The sequence below is a fragment of the Leptonotus elevatus genome, chromosome 8 (genome assembly GCF_054856555.1).
Source record: "Leptonotus elevatus isolate MCC_2025b chromosome 8, RoL_Lele_1.0, whole genome shotgun sequence".
NCBI lineage: Eukaryota > Metazoa > Chordata > Actinopteri > Syngnathiformes > Syngnathidae > Leptonotus > Leptonotus elevatus.
The window spans coordinates 1,061,519-1,078,925 of NC_141246.1; the positions used below are offsets into that span (position 1 = coordinate 1,061,519).

Sequence of the window (17,407 nt, forward strand, 5' to 3'; positions counted from 1 at the left end):
AGCGCAACGAGCTGTCCAGCTTTTTTTTTAAATTCCTTTAGCTGCATGGACATGAGGAGGAATACGAGAACACAATGCTCTCTCCATTCAGCGGGAAATTCCACCAAAAGGCGACTCTCCTTGTTCATTCTGGTCAACAGTAAACCTTACACTTAGGCCTTAAAAAAATAAAAATCATATTTTTCAATGAAGGCAGGTTCTGGTGAATCAGTACAGTCTAAAAACAGTTAACCCAACTATGGGTCAAAAATGGACCAATCCTCTACTTGACTCAACTCATGAATATTGGTCAGATCTTTTACTTGGGTCAAAAAAATGGGTCATTTTGCATAAAACAAACAGAAAGTTGGGTCAAATTGACCCATAAAAGATGTTGGATCAGTCCATTTTTGATCCATAACTGGGTTACTTTTGACCCAACTGTTTTTAGAGTGAATAGGAAAATGATGGTGTTCAGTTCCTCCAACAAGGTTTTAAGAACCACTAAGCTTGTTAGGACGTCGTGGCGCTCCAAGTACCGGCACCATCCAAATGGTACCAAATTAGAACCGGTATACAGCGCAATCCTGGATTGTTGGAAATTAATCATAGAACATTGTGGCATTATTATTTTTTTTGTCCTCTCACCTAAACCGATCTGGCTGGCCCATCCGCCTCCACTCGCGCCTGCGCGGACACAAAAGTGGTCATCACAGCCATGTCGGACAGCGAAGAAGATTCATTTTGTGGACATGAAATGTAGAACTTACTCCTGACACTGACAGTGGCGGCGCTGGTGGCTGTGCCGTGAGGGTTGGTGGCCACGGCGCTGTAATCCGCAGTGTCGCTCACCGCGCACCTGAAAAACGCATCGGCGTGTTACGGATAACATTGTGAGCGTTATAGTATCTACTTCTCGTCACACTTTTTTCAACAGGTGCGGCGGTGTCACAAGAAGTCCATATTTGGGCAAAGGGGGCGGGGCCAGAAGTATGACGTCGTAGGAAACAAGCCCATGTTTGGATGAAGGGGCGGGGCCGGAAGTGAAGGGGCAGGACTTAGAGAGAGAGAGTTCGAGTATCGACTTCTTGTCAAACGTGATGTCATAGGAAGCCCATATTTGGGCATAAGGGAGCGGGGCCGGAAGTGTGACGTCATGGGAAATGTGCCCGTATTTGTGGAAAGGGGCGAGATAGATTGTTGTGGAATAATAGAACAAATATGGATTATGGAATAATTATAGTGTAATGAGCAGTAATTGTAGAAAGTAACAACATTTGGTTGTGCAGAACATTGCAGAATAACTGGCCAATGAAAAATGTGGAATAATAAGACATTGCGGAATAATCATAGATTTGTGTGAAATACTACAACATGATGGAATAATTGGAGCGGTGTGGAAAATTGCACAACATTCTGGAGTCATTGTAGATTGACATGGTGGATAGATCGTACAACGTTGTGGAATCATTGTGGAGCATTTCTGAGTAATCATAGAACAGACTGGAATATGGAATAATTGCATCATTGTAAATTTGGAACAATTGCGCATTGTTTACTTCAAGGATTCATCGTAGAACGTTGTGGTGACCAAACTGTGGGTTGCTAAAAATGATAATACTGTCATAGAAGACCGCAGATTGAATTGTTGAATAGTTGCAGAATGTTGTGTAATGATCACAGGGAAAAAAAAAAAAAAAAAACCTTGTGGAACAATCGCACACGTCGGGTTCCACTTTGGTCTCCGAGATGACCGCATGGTGTCCAAAGGAGAAGCGGGTTCGAGCAAAGACGTTGAGGCTCCAATGACGCAAAGGTCAGCTGAGCTTGAAACAGCTGAAGAGTCTCTAAGCAGACGAGAACGGACCCCCCCCCACCCCTCACCCTCCCCCCCCCTTTCCTCCTGCAAGCATTTCACCCCACCGCCCAAAATGACCCCTCGCACATTGTTTACGTAGAAGCTCAGTGCTTGACTATTCTGTTTCTTTCCCTGCCAGAGAACACAATTTTGAGGCCTTGAAAATTTGGCTTGCTACCATATAAGGCAATAGGAGGCGGTTCTCAATGCAAATGAGGCTAGACGTAATAAGAGTTACCGTTTATAGAACAAAGGCAGGATTGTACTTTTTTTGTGGGAAAGCTGAAAAGCGTTCACACATTTGTTATTGGGATTCTTTATTATTATTATTTCAGGCACGTCACTTTTTCGCCATCAAACAACCCCCACATAATACTTCCGATTCGCACCGTTCAAATTTCAACTTGCTTGAAAAATTCACACCTCCCGGGTTCAAGTGTCCTTTTTATTCATTTATCTTTCAACGACAATTAATTTTCACATAATTTACTTCATAAGCATTCCGCTTAGCATTCAGCTTCCAGCATTCCAACGCAATTTCTGCAGAAATTGCACTTAGTTCTGATGAGTATTTTTTCTTTTTAAAGTAACGATTACTGTACTCATTTATTTTCAAGGCAACATTTTCACGTTTATGTTTGAAGTCAAAGGAATGATTAAGACTACAAAATACAATGACTTTCATTTAATGATCACTTGTATTAAGTTCTACTTTTGGAGAATCATCAACATGCATGAGCGAGGCCCAAAAGTCCACTTTCATCTTTGCATGCAGAAAAAAAAATATTCCATCGGAACCGAAGCCGCTTGATTGGAGCGCTTGGAAAAGTTTTCATTTGTTTGTTTGCACCTTTTTGCTTGCGTTTGTGCTGCCGTACCTGCTAATGATCAAACTGTGGACTCCATACTTGCTCTCGATCTTGTACTTTCCTGGAGCGCTCAGACGGTCCACTGGGACGCCGCCTTTGAACCTGCACACAAGCACAACTCCTTCACTTTGGGGTATAACCCCGGGCCATTGCGGAATCGTGGCAGAAAAGCTGCAATATCATCGGGATTCATCGGAGGGCGCTGTGGAATAATTGGCACACATTTCAGAAGAGTAACATTGTTTTTTTTTTGTAGTTTTTTTTTTATTATTTATTTATTTATTTAAAAAACATTTTTTTTAAAAGAGCTCAGTATTGTTCATTCGGAAATGTCATTAAAAAAAAATAATACTAAAAAAATAATAATAATAATTAGAGTAACATTGTGGGATGATAGTAAAAGGGGATCATTGTTGAGCTGTCAAAATGAATCGATTAATCGACAGTCAACCAAATTAATCGACAACTATTACTATACGAGGAACCCACCTGCGAGGCGGGCCTGATTGCAGGTAAGTCCTCTTTAGTTGTTGTTGTTGTTGTTTTTTTTACATACAAGTCAGAGTTGTGCAAAAAAGGCTCACCTAAAAAAGGTCAAAGTGCTTTTTAGGTCGAGCTGTCAAAATGAATCAATTCATCGACAAGTAATCGATTATCAAGCAGCAACTTCAGAAGGCTCAATTTACGAGGCCCTTCTTTTAGTCCATGTTTGTCCATCTTGGCTGCAGGTTATAGGCCATGACAGGAAGTCAATTAAACAAAGTTAAGTGTTGTTGTTTAGTTTTTTTCACAAAATAAAATGAATTCATCCCGAGTATATGCTTGAATTTTGACAGCCCTTAATGTGGTCAAATTTGATGGAATGCTGCTAGCAAGTTGAAGTTGCAGGCAAAAATATTGTAGTGACCATTTGACGACGGGCATGGGGGTCCCCAGCACGGTGCAGAAGAGTTTGACGGCCATCTTCTCCCACACGGTGTGAGGCCGCAGGGCCACGATGAAATCGGGCATGCGCGGGATCTCCTCCAGCAGATCCACTTTCCTGTACATCTTCTCCTTCACCTGCCGCACAAGATGGACATTTTGAGAAACGAGATCAGGATCTTGCTTTGATTTTTCCACCGGACCGGACCGGACCGAACCCGGACTGTCCTTGCCTCTTTCTCGACGGCCAGACTTTCAACTTGAGCCTTGGTGGAGATCCTCATTCTTTGGAGTTCCTCCTGGATGGCAGCCAAGCCCTTTTCCACTTTTTTGCTGACTCGCTGGTACTCCTCAATCTCACCCGTCTCCTCGCTGGTCCTGATGGCATACAAAAGCATTTTTATTGACGATGACGCACACAAACATTCCGTGTTGTGAAAGAATTTGTATCCCTTGGTAACTGTGGGTGAATTATTCATTCATACAGAAATGACAGCGATCTCTATCATAAATGTAGAGAATCCATCAATTGTAGAGTCAATCGTATGATGTCATTTTTGGAAGGAATCGTATCACATCAGGAATAGCTTTTACGTACCGCCACTGTATCGCGGACACTTGCAACTGCTATCTGTCACCGGAGCAAACAATTTCCCTGCCGCAGATTGAGTTGCATTTACTTTGTACGCCGCAAACAGCGGCGGGGAACTCCAGTCGCGTGACTTGACTCCAGTCAGACCTAAGTGGGCAATTTTAGTTATTTGGGACTTACTTCGCTCACTTGCTATTTATGAGGATGCGGCTTGACCAGACTTACCTGTTTACTAGTGATGCTCCGAATTGATACTTGTGTATCAGGTATCAGCCGCGATATTAGAAAATACATTGGATTGGGTATCGGTGACAATGGCCTCAATCCACAGTTGATCCTCTTTGCACTGACAAATCTATTCTAAAGAAGTTTTGCTGTATATTTTGTGTTACTATGCTGGGGACTGTTTACATTTTCAAATGTGCAGATACTGAGCGCACTGTTGTACGTCTTGACTTCGACCCACTTAACCCAACTCAGAACCTGACTTACTTGAAACCTGAACGAAAAATGACTTCCTGAATTGGTCATAAAATACAGACAATCTCCACTCTGTGGCGTCCTAGCAGCCGTAGCGACACCCCGACTTGGAGTGAAACTGCAGCGCAGTTCAAGGCGTGCCTCAACGTCAGGTGGACCTAAACGTGTGACTCCGCCCACACGGATTTTTGACCTCGAAGCGTCTTCTTTCTTTTTTTGTTGTTAAACCTAACCCTAACCACAAGCCTACCACATAACGATTACAGTATGTTTTAAACACTTTATTGAACAACGAAAATTCCGAAACCCAAATATTAACCTCAACCGTCCAGGGATGCGCCATTTGCCGGAAACGTAGTCCTGCTCTTCCGCCTCTTCCTCAAACCATTCAGTTAGCTCCGCCCCGGCTGACTGAGGCTTGAGTGTTTGCAATTTTCGATGCTCCATAATGTGTTAAAAGAAAAAACTTTACGTCATAAGACGGCGCATCATTAATTCAGCTAAAAAAAAAAAAGAGGGGGGGGGGTAATGTTTAAACCATTCTGAAAAATCCGTGTGGGCGTAGTCAAACGTTTGAGTCCACCCGGTGTGGAGGCACGCCTCGAACTGCACTCGGCATCCAAGGGCTATTTTGGAGGCATGAAGGCAAACAAACGCCCGAGCGGGACTCCGTCGTATCGTCTCCGTCGTAGCCTGACGCAGTTTATAACGAAGCCTTTACTTGACTCCCACCTCGGCTCCATGCGACAGTAGCAAAAGAGCAGAAGGCCGGAATCCCGAATCGGGGTCAGCGCGGCTAGGTGTTAGCTTACAAGCTCAGAATAGCGCGACGTGACATGTGCCATCCTCACCTCTGCCGGAAGACGGGGATGGTGTACGCCGGTTCCGCCATCGCCTCGGTGGCCGCAGCCTGCACTTGCCTCGCCGACATGGAACTTGACTTCCTGCTGAGCGGGGAAAGAAAAAGTCAGTCAGTCTTTTCGCTAACAACTTGTTGTCACGGAAACATCACTTCTTGCATACATTCCTTAATCACCCTCTTAAAATAATTGCCCAAGTCATTTTTTGCATTTTTTTAATGTCTAAATCATCTCCTCATGATGCAAATGGTTAACTTTTTAGTTTTTCCTGAAAAATCGGGGAAAAATGACTTTAGGCGATTATTTTAAGGTATCAATGTGTATCATTACAGTATTGCTGTTTCACTGTCAACTGCTTCTATATCCGCGTAAAAATTGCCACACAATCACTCCTTACTTACAGAAGCATATTGTATTCACTTTTTTTGGGGGGTGCAGGGGGGACAGTCCTGTTTTTCTGACAAATTTTCTTTGTGGAGTTTTGTTTTTGTGTGTATTTTTTTTGTAAGTTTCTGTTTTAATGAACAATTTTTTTCTGTTTAAAAAAATCTGTCATTAAATATAATATGAATAAAAACAGGAAAAAAATATTCTGGAAAAACTGAAATAAATTATTCCATAAAAACAGAAAAAAATATATATGGAAAAATAGCTCTGTTTTTCTGAGTTTTCTTTCTTCTTTTTTTTTTTTTTTTACCTCTGAAAAACTACAAAACAAAAATTCATAAAACAGACAAATAAAATACAAAAAAAACAACAAAGCTCCCCAAAAAAATTACTCAAGTAAACTTACTATTGTTGCTGACCATCGTCACTAATTCAGCTGGCGTTTATTTCATTGTCAAGACTATTTATTTCTTGATACATGAATATTTTCTATTAACTTCAATGTGACCAAGGACATGGAGGAAGATGAGGTTGACATTTGGTGTTCAAGCTGCTGGTGTTGACAAGTAGTTCATCTTCAAGGGGTGTCATGCACACATGGGGCGCGGGGGTGGGGGCGGGGTTAGAGGCCGTTCAAGGGGCTGGGGGGTGTACATGATTACATGACAACATGCTTTGCCTCTCACACTTTTTCCTAAGTGGATAAACTCTTTCAAAGAAATAAAAAATAAAAAAAGAATAAAAAATCAGCTGAGCTTCAGCATTGTGGAATAATTGTACCAAATTGTTGTTTGTGGAATAATCACAGTATGGGGAATAACTGTGTGGTGTCAATGGAAAAATGTTGAACACTCGTGTATCATTACAGCTGGTCGTGAATAACGACAGAAATGTGAAATGAACGAATGAACGGTTCATTTTGGCTCGATGCAAATCACAGAAAAGAAAACACAAACATACTTTCAAACACATCAAATAGCCGCCCAAAATATAGAAGAGGCTGAAGCACCAAGCTTATTATTGCCAATCTTATAACAGTTCCAAGAATCACAAAACAAAACAATAAATACCAGCCTCACATGATAATTGCAGAACATTGTGGAATAGCCAGAAAAAGCTGCGAAATTACGGTCGAATGTTGTGATGAATACAAAAGCCAAAAACTGGAATTCTCCAGACTTTTGTGGAATGACTGCAGAACATTGTAGAACGGTCGATATAAAATATTGTGGAATGAGAACGTGCGAGGCATTCCGCATGGCGGTCGTCTCTGCGGCTCGTCATGTCAACTGGGCCTCGGCAGGCAGAGTAGAAAGTCGAATCTGCAGCCTTTCCCCGACAAGTCAAGTGAAAGCGCCAGCACACGATGCAACGCAAAAGCGACACGGAGCGCTTCGGCCAAAGCAGAAAGCTCAGCATGAAGGTTAAGAGCAACGACAACCGACCTACGCATTTGCACCGCCTCTTGGGCTCCGGGTTCGGTTTGGACACTCACAAAAAGGTTCAACGGCTGGAGTGTTTCTTTTTCTCTGACTGTATGTCGGCCTCGAATAACTACAATTATTTAATGACAATTATGAAAATGGTATTTTCATATTATGCTTGCTGATGTCAATGTTTGCGTAACTCTTATGTAAAGATAACACTTTATACTTTCATGAACAAAAAATAAACAATCATTTACGAATAATTTAATTTGGAATTTAATGTTTGTGGAGTTCTTAACCATGTCCTTAATATTTAAGAAGTGATGTTTCATGAAAATATGTATATGAAATGATACTGGATTGAATCAAATAAAAAAAAATCTGAATCAAATCAAAATTAATTATTAAATGTATTTATTTATTTTCAATTAAAGTCAAATACCCAGAGGATTAGAAAGTTAGAACGATCAGAAACTAATCATTTTTTTAAATTTATTTTATAGGGGTCAAGGTTAATTTACACAGCTTTATAAAACATTCAAGAACTATAGTTTATAGCTATTTATGGAGTCAACCAATAATTTAACTGACATGTAGACTTCTATTTATGATCATATAAATTCTAAATGGTACATAAAAAACACCTTTAAAAAAACTAGCAAAAAAAAAGAAGAGTTTTGTTTGTATATTTAAGAAGAAGTGATGTTTCATGAAAATATGTATAAGAAGCATTTTAGTCTTTAAATCTTATTATTTCCTTTCTGAATGAGCTTTTCTTGATTTTATTTTTCCGTCACTCCAACAGATTGTTTTCGGCGTAGAGGTTCCACGTTGTGTTTTTGCCTCTCAAAAACCGTTTTGCACTTCGCTGAATGACACAACAAGTCATAAAAAGAAGGAAAGGAAGCACGCGTGCGTTTGGGCAGACCGAACGCAGCCAGGCAGCGAGAGGCAGCGTCCTACCGTACCGTACCGTACCGTACCGTACCGTAGCGTACCCTGTAGCGTACCTTTGCGTCGTCTGCTGAGAGACGACACGCTTGGTGCTGTACTGATAAGCCAGATCACTTTTCACTTGGCTGTCGCGCTTCCGCTTATACCAGGGAATGACTTTGGAAGCCATGATGGGAACACTGGAAAGGGAGGAGGAAACCTTGCGTGGGATGATGGAGGAAGGGAGGGAAGGGACACCAAACGTGTGTTAGACATCACATCACCACCATATTTCAAATATGGCCGCTTAGCTTAGTGTCATTGCAAAAAAGGATTTTACAACACGGCCGTCATAATATCCATCCGCTATATATTGACATGTAGCGACTACCCATTCATTTGAAATAAGGCCACCGATGAACGGCATCGCGGCCCTCATTTTTTTACCCTCAGTGTAGTACCACTTTGAGCCACAACATGCCGGGCAGCATTGAGCTACAAGGGAAGAGATGCAGCACAAGAAGTAGAGGAAAACTGAGAGTGTTTCTTTCAGAGCTGAAACTGTTTATTAGTGGCCAATAACCAATACTTGGAATCAATATTCATTTGTAGTAAAAGGAACAATATTGGCATCGGAATTTTGAATAATACAAACGCCAACACTAAAAGCAGGGGTCAGCAACCTTTACTGTCAAAAGAGCCATTTTAAGCCAAATAAATAACAACAAATCTTTATGGAACCGCAAAAACATTTAATGTACTGAAGGCCCATGAGCTAATTAGAGCTGCACCACAATAGAAACATATGAAGTATCCAATAATTTGAGATTCATTTTTTTCTACATTTTGTCTTCCGCTTTTGGATTTTTTGCAGATTTTTTTGCTACCAATTTTCTGATTTTTTAAATTTATTTATTATTTCAACTTTGTGGACATTTTATGGTAATTTTCAGGATTTTTCCTTTCATTTTTTGGCATGATATAGTTACATTTTAAACTCATTATTTTCTGCCTTTTCCTTTAAAAATACATTTTCAGACTTTTTTTAGCAATTATTTTCTGCTTTTTTTAATTTGAATTTTTTGACATTTTTTTGCAATTTCATTTAATGTTGTGGTAATTTTCTGCTTTCCTCTTCCCTTTTGGACATTTTTATGTAATTTAATAAAAAAAACTTTTTCATCTACCGTTTGACAACTTTAAAATGTGTACTTTTAAAATATCTAAATAATTAATTAATCTAAATAATATTTTATCCCAAAACTAAAGATAAATATGTTTAAAAATATTATTTCTACTACTTTATTTTTTGGGGGGGAGATCCTCGGGGAGCCACAGGAGAGGCAATAAAGAGCCACATGTGGCTCCAGAGCCACAGGTTGCAGACCCCTGCCTTAAAGAGATACTAGGCTCATTTATTCATTTTCAGCACTAAGAAGTTAATACGTTGTGTAGAATTAATTTGATAGCTTTATTATTTTTCATGTACAATTAACTCACGTGTTCCCAAAAACGTATAAATAGGTTTTATTTCAAATGTTTGAAGTGTCCCAAAGACGTATTTATACGTATTTTATGTTTTATTTTATTTTATGCTAGAGCATACAGAAGGCTTTGAGCTGCCAGCAGGTGGAGTATAAGAGATCAGCCAGGGCCATGTTGCAACAAGCTCTTTTTTTGCAACAGATTTATGAATAATGATGAAACATAGCGATATTTTAATGCTAATTGCTGAAAAACGGAAACAGATGAGATAGTAATCTTTTGGTAGGTTCCATGTTTTTAGAGCAGTAGAACAGAATATTCTGTGGGCACTGCAAAATCAGTCAAAATCCAGTAAACCAGCCGGGAGCGAAGGGGGTTGCTTCACTGAAAATGGCTACGAGGGAATGAGTCAATAGCTTTCAAAGCACATGTTGCCACTTGCTGTCAAATGTTCACTAATGAGAAGCAAATGGCAAATTTTGACTCGCAAACTGCAACGCGAACCCGCTTATTTCCAGCCTTGTATAATCATTTGTCGACGTGTCACAAATGCGACCCCGCGCTCAAAATGGGGCACACGCGGACGCCGGTGCGACGGGAGCGGCAGCCACGCCGGCCAACCCCGAGGGTCAACATATCTCCCACAAGGAGAGCCACAAAATCCTGATGGCTGCTTTCCGGAGTACACGCTCAAGAGCCCTCGAAATGTTTGGCCCGAAGACCCGACAGCGCTCGGCTATGAATAGCCGGCAGCCGGCAGCCGCGATTGGATGAGTGCAAGCGAGAATAAAAAAGGAGTCATTAACACCAGCGAGTCCTTCAATGGCACACGGTTCAACACACTAATCCTTGTTATACTGTGGATTGAATTGATCGCGGTGCGATAAGCGGACGTGCTCCTGTTATGTAAACGAGACATGAGTCACTAAAAGCCACGTTTTGTGCGCGTGTGTTAAATTGGGGGGGAAATAAGGTGTGTGCGTGTGCAAAGAACAAAACGATTTGAAAATGATTATGAGACAGACTGTATGACTAGCAGCATTTTTGAATCATCTATAATATGGTAAAAAATTGCAAATACAATTTTTTTTTAAATGTTGGTCAGGAGAAGGGTAAAAAATCCTCAATTTTGTTTAACTTATTATTTTCAAGATTTTTTTATATATATAAAAAAAAATGATATCTAGATTTTTTTTCACAGAAGGATTCACTAAAATGACTTTTGATATGATTGACTTTTGAGAATCAAATCATTATCGCAGTCAATGAATGTTTTCAGTGTCCTGTACACAAACAACTGCGCAGTTTCCGGTAAATTTGACCTAAAGCTGCTTTAGCTTTTGCTTCATTCTATCCATTTTTAATGGTTTTCTTGTGTCTTTAAATTGCAGGGTCCAAATACTCAGACAATTAGAAACGTTAGAACGATCAGAAACCAATTTCATTTGTTTATTTTTATGGGGGTCAGGCTGATTAAAGTAGCTTTATAAAACATACATGAGCTACAATTTGTAGCTATTTACGGAGTCAACCAATAATTTAATTTAGACTTCTATTTATAATCATATGCAGTAAATTGCTGGGGTCAAGCTTAGGAAATATTGATCAATTTCAAGGTAACAAGCAGCTCTTAAGGGTGTTACGTCTAGAATAAACATATATTGATGGCTAAAACATAAACTAACATAGCAAAGAAGCGGAATTTTTCTTTTCTTTATTTGGGGAGGGGACTGCGGGGGGGGGGGGGGGGCGTCAATTTGATCTGAGGCTTTTTTAGAAAATATTTTTAGTGCTATTCATGCAGTCAAAAGAATATCTATTAATATTTTTGGGGTGGATGATAGGAACGTCAGCATTGGGTCAATTCGACCCGAGGCGTGTAGAGAACAGAATTCAACTCTTTGGGGGCTACTTGAAAAAAAAAAACTATTAAGGAACTAACACATACACTTTCATTGCTAATCATTTTTGAAGAGTTAAAATTAAAAAAAAAGGATTAGAAATTCATTTCAAGGAAACAGGAAAGCTTCCCTGGGGCCAATTTGACCCGAGGCTGTTCTAAAACATACAAATCCATACGTTGATGGGCCATTCAGGCAGTCAGCACCTGACACGTGGACTTCTATTTATAATCCTGTTTCAATTGCAATGTCAACAGGAGGGGTTAGTTTTACATTTGTGACAATTCCGAGCCGACACAAAAAGCGAGCACTTACCCCCGAGAGATCAAAAGAGCGCAAAGCAACGGCGGCGTTGGCGGTGCTGGACGTGGCTCGGGAAGCACTTTGCTGATGGGAAGAAAAAAAACATTAGCCACATTAGCCCCCTCGCCGGCCGGGCTGTGCCGATCCCCTTCCACCCCATGTATGGACGCGCCCGCGACTATATATAGCATTTACCTACAAATTCTGCTCTCTTTCCAATTAGACCAGATTCTGATGGGCCACGTCACCTTCTAACTTTCACTCACTCATGACAAGCCTTTTACCCCAAAATTCACGTTATCATTTTTCAAACGTTATTCTCATTTTTTTGCTTTCTACTCATTGTAACCTTACTATTTAGCAATCGGCGCATGTAGTTGTAAACAAATACAATTGAGCAGCTAATTGGCGGAGATGTTTATTTGCTCACAAATTTAGAGGTCATTTATTTGCGAGAAGGTGGCGAAAGCCCGACGAAACCTTTTTAGGTTCCAGAAGGGTTAGGGGGGGCGCCCGTCCTTCCTCCTTGGCTGCACACTTGCGGACAGCAGTCAGTTATTTTTAAACTCCTGAGAGACACACGGACACGCCTCAAGTCGTACTGTAACAAGTGCAAGCGAGAAACTTAACACTCGAGTTCAAACAGTAAAGTGGAACCAAAATGGACTCTGTTAAGAACACTAGATTATTTATTTATTTTTGGTTCTTTTTTTTTTTATTCAGTCTCTGCAGCTAGTTTAACTTACCCACTTGCTAAGCACGTCTATCATGAGTAGTTGCACAGAAAAGCATACTCTTGTCATATTCATAAACGTAAATATCAGGATATCAAGCATACACGTCCGCAGAGCTCGGAATCCGCGATCAAATTGCATTAAACCACCTGCACCACAACTTAGACCTGATTTTAGCCGGAATAAATTCGAGTCTACTCTCTGTCACCACATTTTCAGCTGCACCGGGGGAACATGTCATAAAGAAGACGCGGTCTGACAAATTCCCCAAACACGGTAAATTAGGCTTCGGCATGAAAATGAAGATGTGGCAGTTTTTACGCTAAGCGCGCATACGCCTGCCTACCAAAAGAGGGCCCAGTTTAATTTAGTTCCACAATGATGCATCCTAGTGTTAATTTCATCAACGAAAACAAAACAGAAATAATTTTGCCAACGCACATTTAAAACTAGACTAAAACCCTCATTCATAAATAATGACTGGGACTAAATCAGTATGCATTTTCGTCAGCTAATGAAGACGAGAGGAAAACGTAATTCACTTCATAAAAACGAGACCAAAATCTACGGACATTTTAGTTTGTGATCAAAAAAGAGCTGTGGGTCGTGACCCGAAAGAACGAGATCCCGGATACAAGCGGCCCAAATGAGTTTCCTCCGCAGGGTGTCCGGGCTCTCCCTTAGAGAGAGGGTGAGAAACTCGGTCGTTCGGGAGGGGACTCGGAGTCGAGCCCCTACTCCTCCGTGTTGAGAGGAGCCAACATTTATTTATTTATTTCCGCAAATACTCTCAAGTACCAAGTCTACGGAAGAGGATTAGGGCCAGTGAAAAGAGAAAAAAAAAGTTTGACAGGATTCTGACTTCACACTTTAAAGTCAGAATTCACACTTTAATGTAAGAATTCTGACTTTAAAGTGAGAATTCTCACTTTGACGTGAGAATTCTGACTTTAAAGTGAGAATTTTGAGAATTCTCACATTAAAGTCAGAATTCTGACTTTTAAGTGAGAATACTGAGAATAAAGTGAGAATCCTGCCACCCCCCCCCCCCTCCCCCAAAATAATTCTCTCTTCACTGGCCTATTTGCATTTTACATTGGTAACATTTTGGCCCAATTGCATGTTTGTCCTTTGCTTTTCACTCCACTCATTCCTAAACTAAACATCAGCTGATTTTTTACCTCAAGCTGGAATGAAAGCAGCAGTTCAACAAGTTGAATTGGCTCCATAGTGCAACACCTCCCTCTGGTGGCCAACCTGTGAACACCACACTCGTGAGGAGAGAAGAAAAGAAGCTCCTGCATTGTCAAGGATTATTATTATTATTATTTTTAACGTACTAGTGATGACAAAGAGGGAAAAAAATCAAAATTAATACCCACAAAACAAATCATAAACAACAAAAAAAACTTCCTGGTCCAGTTCCATGACGTGTCAACATTTGAGCAGTTTTCCTTTAATTTAATTGTACTAACTTGTGTTGCACCCAAAAAAGTGACTTCAAGTTGTGCATGTCGCATTTTTTTTAAAGTTGACAGATTGTTGACATTAGAGAGTTGAGCAACAACGTCTTGTGAAAGCGGGGTCAGTCGGTGGCGAGAATAAAAGCGATTACTGGAGCGTGATAACGTGTCACAAAAGCTCCAGATAACACAAACACAAACCAATTAATGAGCGGAAAAGGAAGAAGCTGCCGTGCCAGGCAGCAGGCTTACAATATTGCCAATATCCGACAGTCCCGTGAATCACAATAGTCACAACAGAGCAAAATCATACACTCGCATGAATTATTTGACATTTTTCTCAACAAAGAAGTTACGCAGCTTCCACAATTTGACACCCAAAACTGAAACATCTGTATTTGATGTTGGCTCTCACTTTTCATCTTGGCTATTGTTTCGTGCACAAAAAAGTACATCTTTTTTGATCCACACATTTTAGAATAGCAGCGCCTATTCGTTGACTCTCTGTAGCCAAGCTTATTCATGATTCAAATCCGCTTCTTCTATCATTTAGTACAACTTGAGCACAAGAGAGGAGGAGCCAACTATAATGAAGACTTTTCTTATTTAGGAAATACTTTTGGGTATTTTGTATCTGTGGCTTGAGTTTATGATCAAGGATCACTCCCAAACAATATCAGTTCAATTTCAATAGCATTTAAATGAAGTTTTGTCTCACAGTTGACTGCATACCACCAAACCCAATTTTAATTTATTGTCGCATGCGTTTTTGCCTCCGACAATGCTGCTCACTATTGTGACTATAATGCAGCATCGGGCTGTACTTCAACAAAATGTTGATGTTTCTGACATATAACGCTGATTCTCGCAGCCGCTCGCGTTCCCCTCTGCCTATAATAACTATTTCTCTCATTAAGAATGCAGCCTATTTGGGACACTGATTCCGTCACCTCTGCTGCTGCAAAACGGAAATGTCTCTATTGTCGGATCAACAAAGGCTGCGTCTCTTCTCACAAACAAAAGTACAAAAATGTCTTTGGGGGAAGGTCACCCTCAAGCAGCCATGAGTGTGGAGGCTCGCTGTGCACCCCCCCCCCCCCCCCCCCCAAACCCAACCCTCTACTGCCCTGCCTTGCGCTTTCACTTTTAAGCAGGCGGGGGGAGGGGCTGTGGCGTGTGTGTGTGTGTGTGTGTGTGTGTGTGGTCTTGTTTTTCTACATAGTGCGGCCAACATTTCAACATTTCACAGAGTTGTGGGGCCCACCCGTCCACGTGGGGCTATTTTGCTGGTCCCCACAAGTTTAGACCTCTTTTTGAGGGTCAAGACTTGGTTTTAGAGTTTAGGTTTGAATTGGGTTATAGTTGAGGTTAGGGTAAGGAATTGGGGAAGGCAATCATTTTTGATGCTTGGGGTTAAGGGGGAGGGGCTAGGAAATGCGTTATGTCAATCAGATGGCCCTACACAGATAATCAAACAAACCTGTGTGTGTGTGTGTGTGTGTGTTGGCGTGTGTTGTTCCAGGTTGCAGCCTGTGGGGGAATAAAAATAAGGACGCTAAAGGTCAGCGTCATGCTAGCACGCAAGTCATGATCAGTGTTTTGTTTTTTGTAGATTTGTCGTTATAGTTCGTTTTTATTGCGTTTTGGCTTTTGTTTAAATTCAATTAATTTTATTTCATGTTTCGCACAAGTTAAGTTTTTATTCATTTTAATTAGGGATGTTTGATACCAGTACATGTGCTAATACCGATACTGTACATCTAGTACTTATGATTGATATCGATACCTGCTATTGATATTCTCTCATCCTAGTTTAAGTTTAAAAAAATACAAATTAATAAATAAATATATATATATATATATATATATATATATATGGGGTAATTCGTGAGTGCAAGATAAAACAAAAATGTCACTAAGTATTGTGTGAAAGTAAAATAAAGTACAATTCTCAAACAACCATTGTTTTGTACAGAGTTACAGCAATACCTAAATAAACACATAAAATTAACCCCAAAAACTCATCTTATGTAAGTGACTATATAAAACAAAAACAAAATATTTTTTTTCTAAAATTATTGTTTTATGAATGTAAAATGTAACAGTAGATTCAGTTGGTAGTTTTAATAATTTTTTTTTAAAGCAAGTTCGCTTTTCAGCTTATCATCATGTAAACAAAAATGTGTTTTTTTCCCCAATTGTAGTTTTAGTTCTTTCGTTTGTTTTTAACTATAATGGCCTTGGTCATGATGTAAGGCAAGGGGGAGGGGCGAGGAGGTGGACGTGGACCGCGATGCTAAGCTACAAACAGACAGTAGCTTGATAGTCGTAAAGTGAATCAATGTGCTTTACCACGCAGGTTGTAATCATGCAACTGGGTGTGTTTGCACTTTGATTTCTTTATTTGAAGGAGTGTAATGTTTGCCCGCCATATCGAGCTGGCACGTCGCTCATTGTCGACTCGGCTCTCCATTCATTAATACAAAGCCGCATAAGCTTGGCTTATATCAGATAGGAAAGCAAACTGTGTTGGCAGGGATAAAAAAAATGAATGAAAAATGAAATACTATTCGACAAAAAATTTGGGGGGGATGGATGGATGATATTGGAAGTATTTCACACTGAGTATAGCTACCACTACTTGCCCCCCCCCCAACAAAACTTTCTAGGGTAATACAATTTCTCTCAAGAATACCAACCTCTTTTTTGAAAAGCTAACCATTTTATGTATTTATGATCGCAAGATTATATATACAGTATTTTTTTTTAACAAAATTACTTTCAAGGAAAAGCTCATCAAAAAAACAACATTCATACAAAAAGTTGTTTTCACCTAAAACAAAGCAGCATTATTCTACATATATTTTCATAGCTTCGAGATTACATTATCTTGAAAAAGAAAAAAATAGCTACTTTTTTTCGAAAAAACAAACAAACTGTAACCTTTGTTATTTGTATTCAACTTGTTTTTTGAAAAAAATACTTTTTTTCTTGAACTAAAAAATATTTTCCTTTTTCTTGAAAAAAAAATACATTTCACACAATTTTTTAAAAGACAATTCTTGAATAAAATTACATTTTAAAAATTAGAACTTATTTTTTTCTACAAAAAAGGAACATCTACTTTCAAAGAAACTAAAATAAATTTTAAAATGTTATTTAAAAAATCTCGAAAAAATCTTATTCTGTATAGATTACAATATTTTGTTGAA

The 17,407-nt window shown here is 39.7% G+C and overlaps 1 protein-coding gene across 3 annotated transcripts in view; it reads right to left on the bottom strand.

The window, feature by feature from the left end:
• myom2a (myomesin 2a) overlaps nt 1-17,407 on the bottom strand; it is a 38,880-nt gene that overhangs the window by 20,314 nt on the left and 1,159 nt on the right. The window contains exons 2-10 of one of the 3 annotated variants that reach the window (XM_086083487.1): nt 13,914-13,989; nt 12,011-12,082; nt 8,387-8,529; nt 5,554-5,646; nt 3,864-4,008; nt 3,614-3,768; nt 2,716-2,808; nt 750-838; nt 628-666 (exon numbers count right to left, since the gene is read on the bottom strand). In XM_086083487.1, coding sequence (XP_085939613.1) covers nt 628-666; nt 750-838; nt 2,716-2,808; nt 3,614-3,768; nt 3,864-4,008; nt 5,554-5,646; nt 8,387-8,529; nt 12,011-12,082; nt 13,914-13,961 — 877 coding nt within the window. In that variant the 5' untranslated portion in view covers nt 13,962-13,989. Of the gene's footprint in view, nt 1-627; nt 667-749; nt 839-2,715; nt 2,809-3,613; nt 3,769-3,863; nt 4,009-5,553; nt 5,650-8,386; nt 8,530-12,010; nt 12,083-13,913; nt 13,990-17,407 lie in introns of those variants that run through there. The other 2 variants (XM_086083486.1, XM_086083488.1) reach the window with 2 other exon arrangements.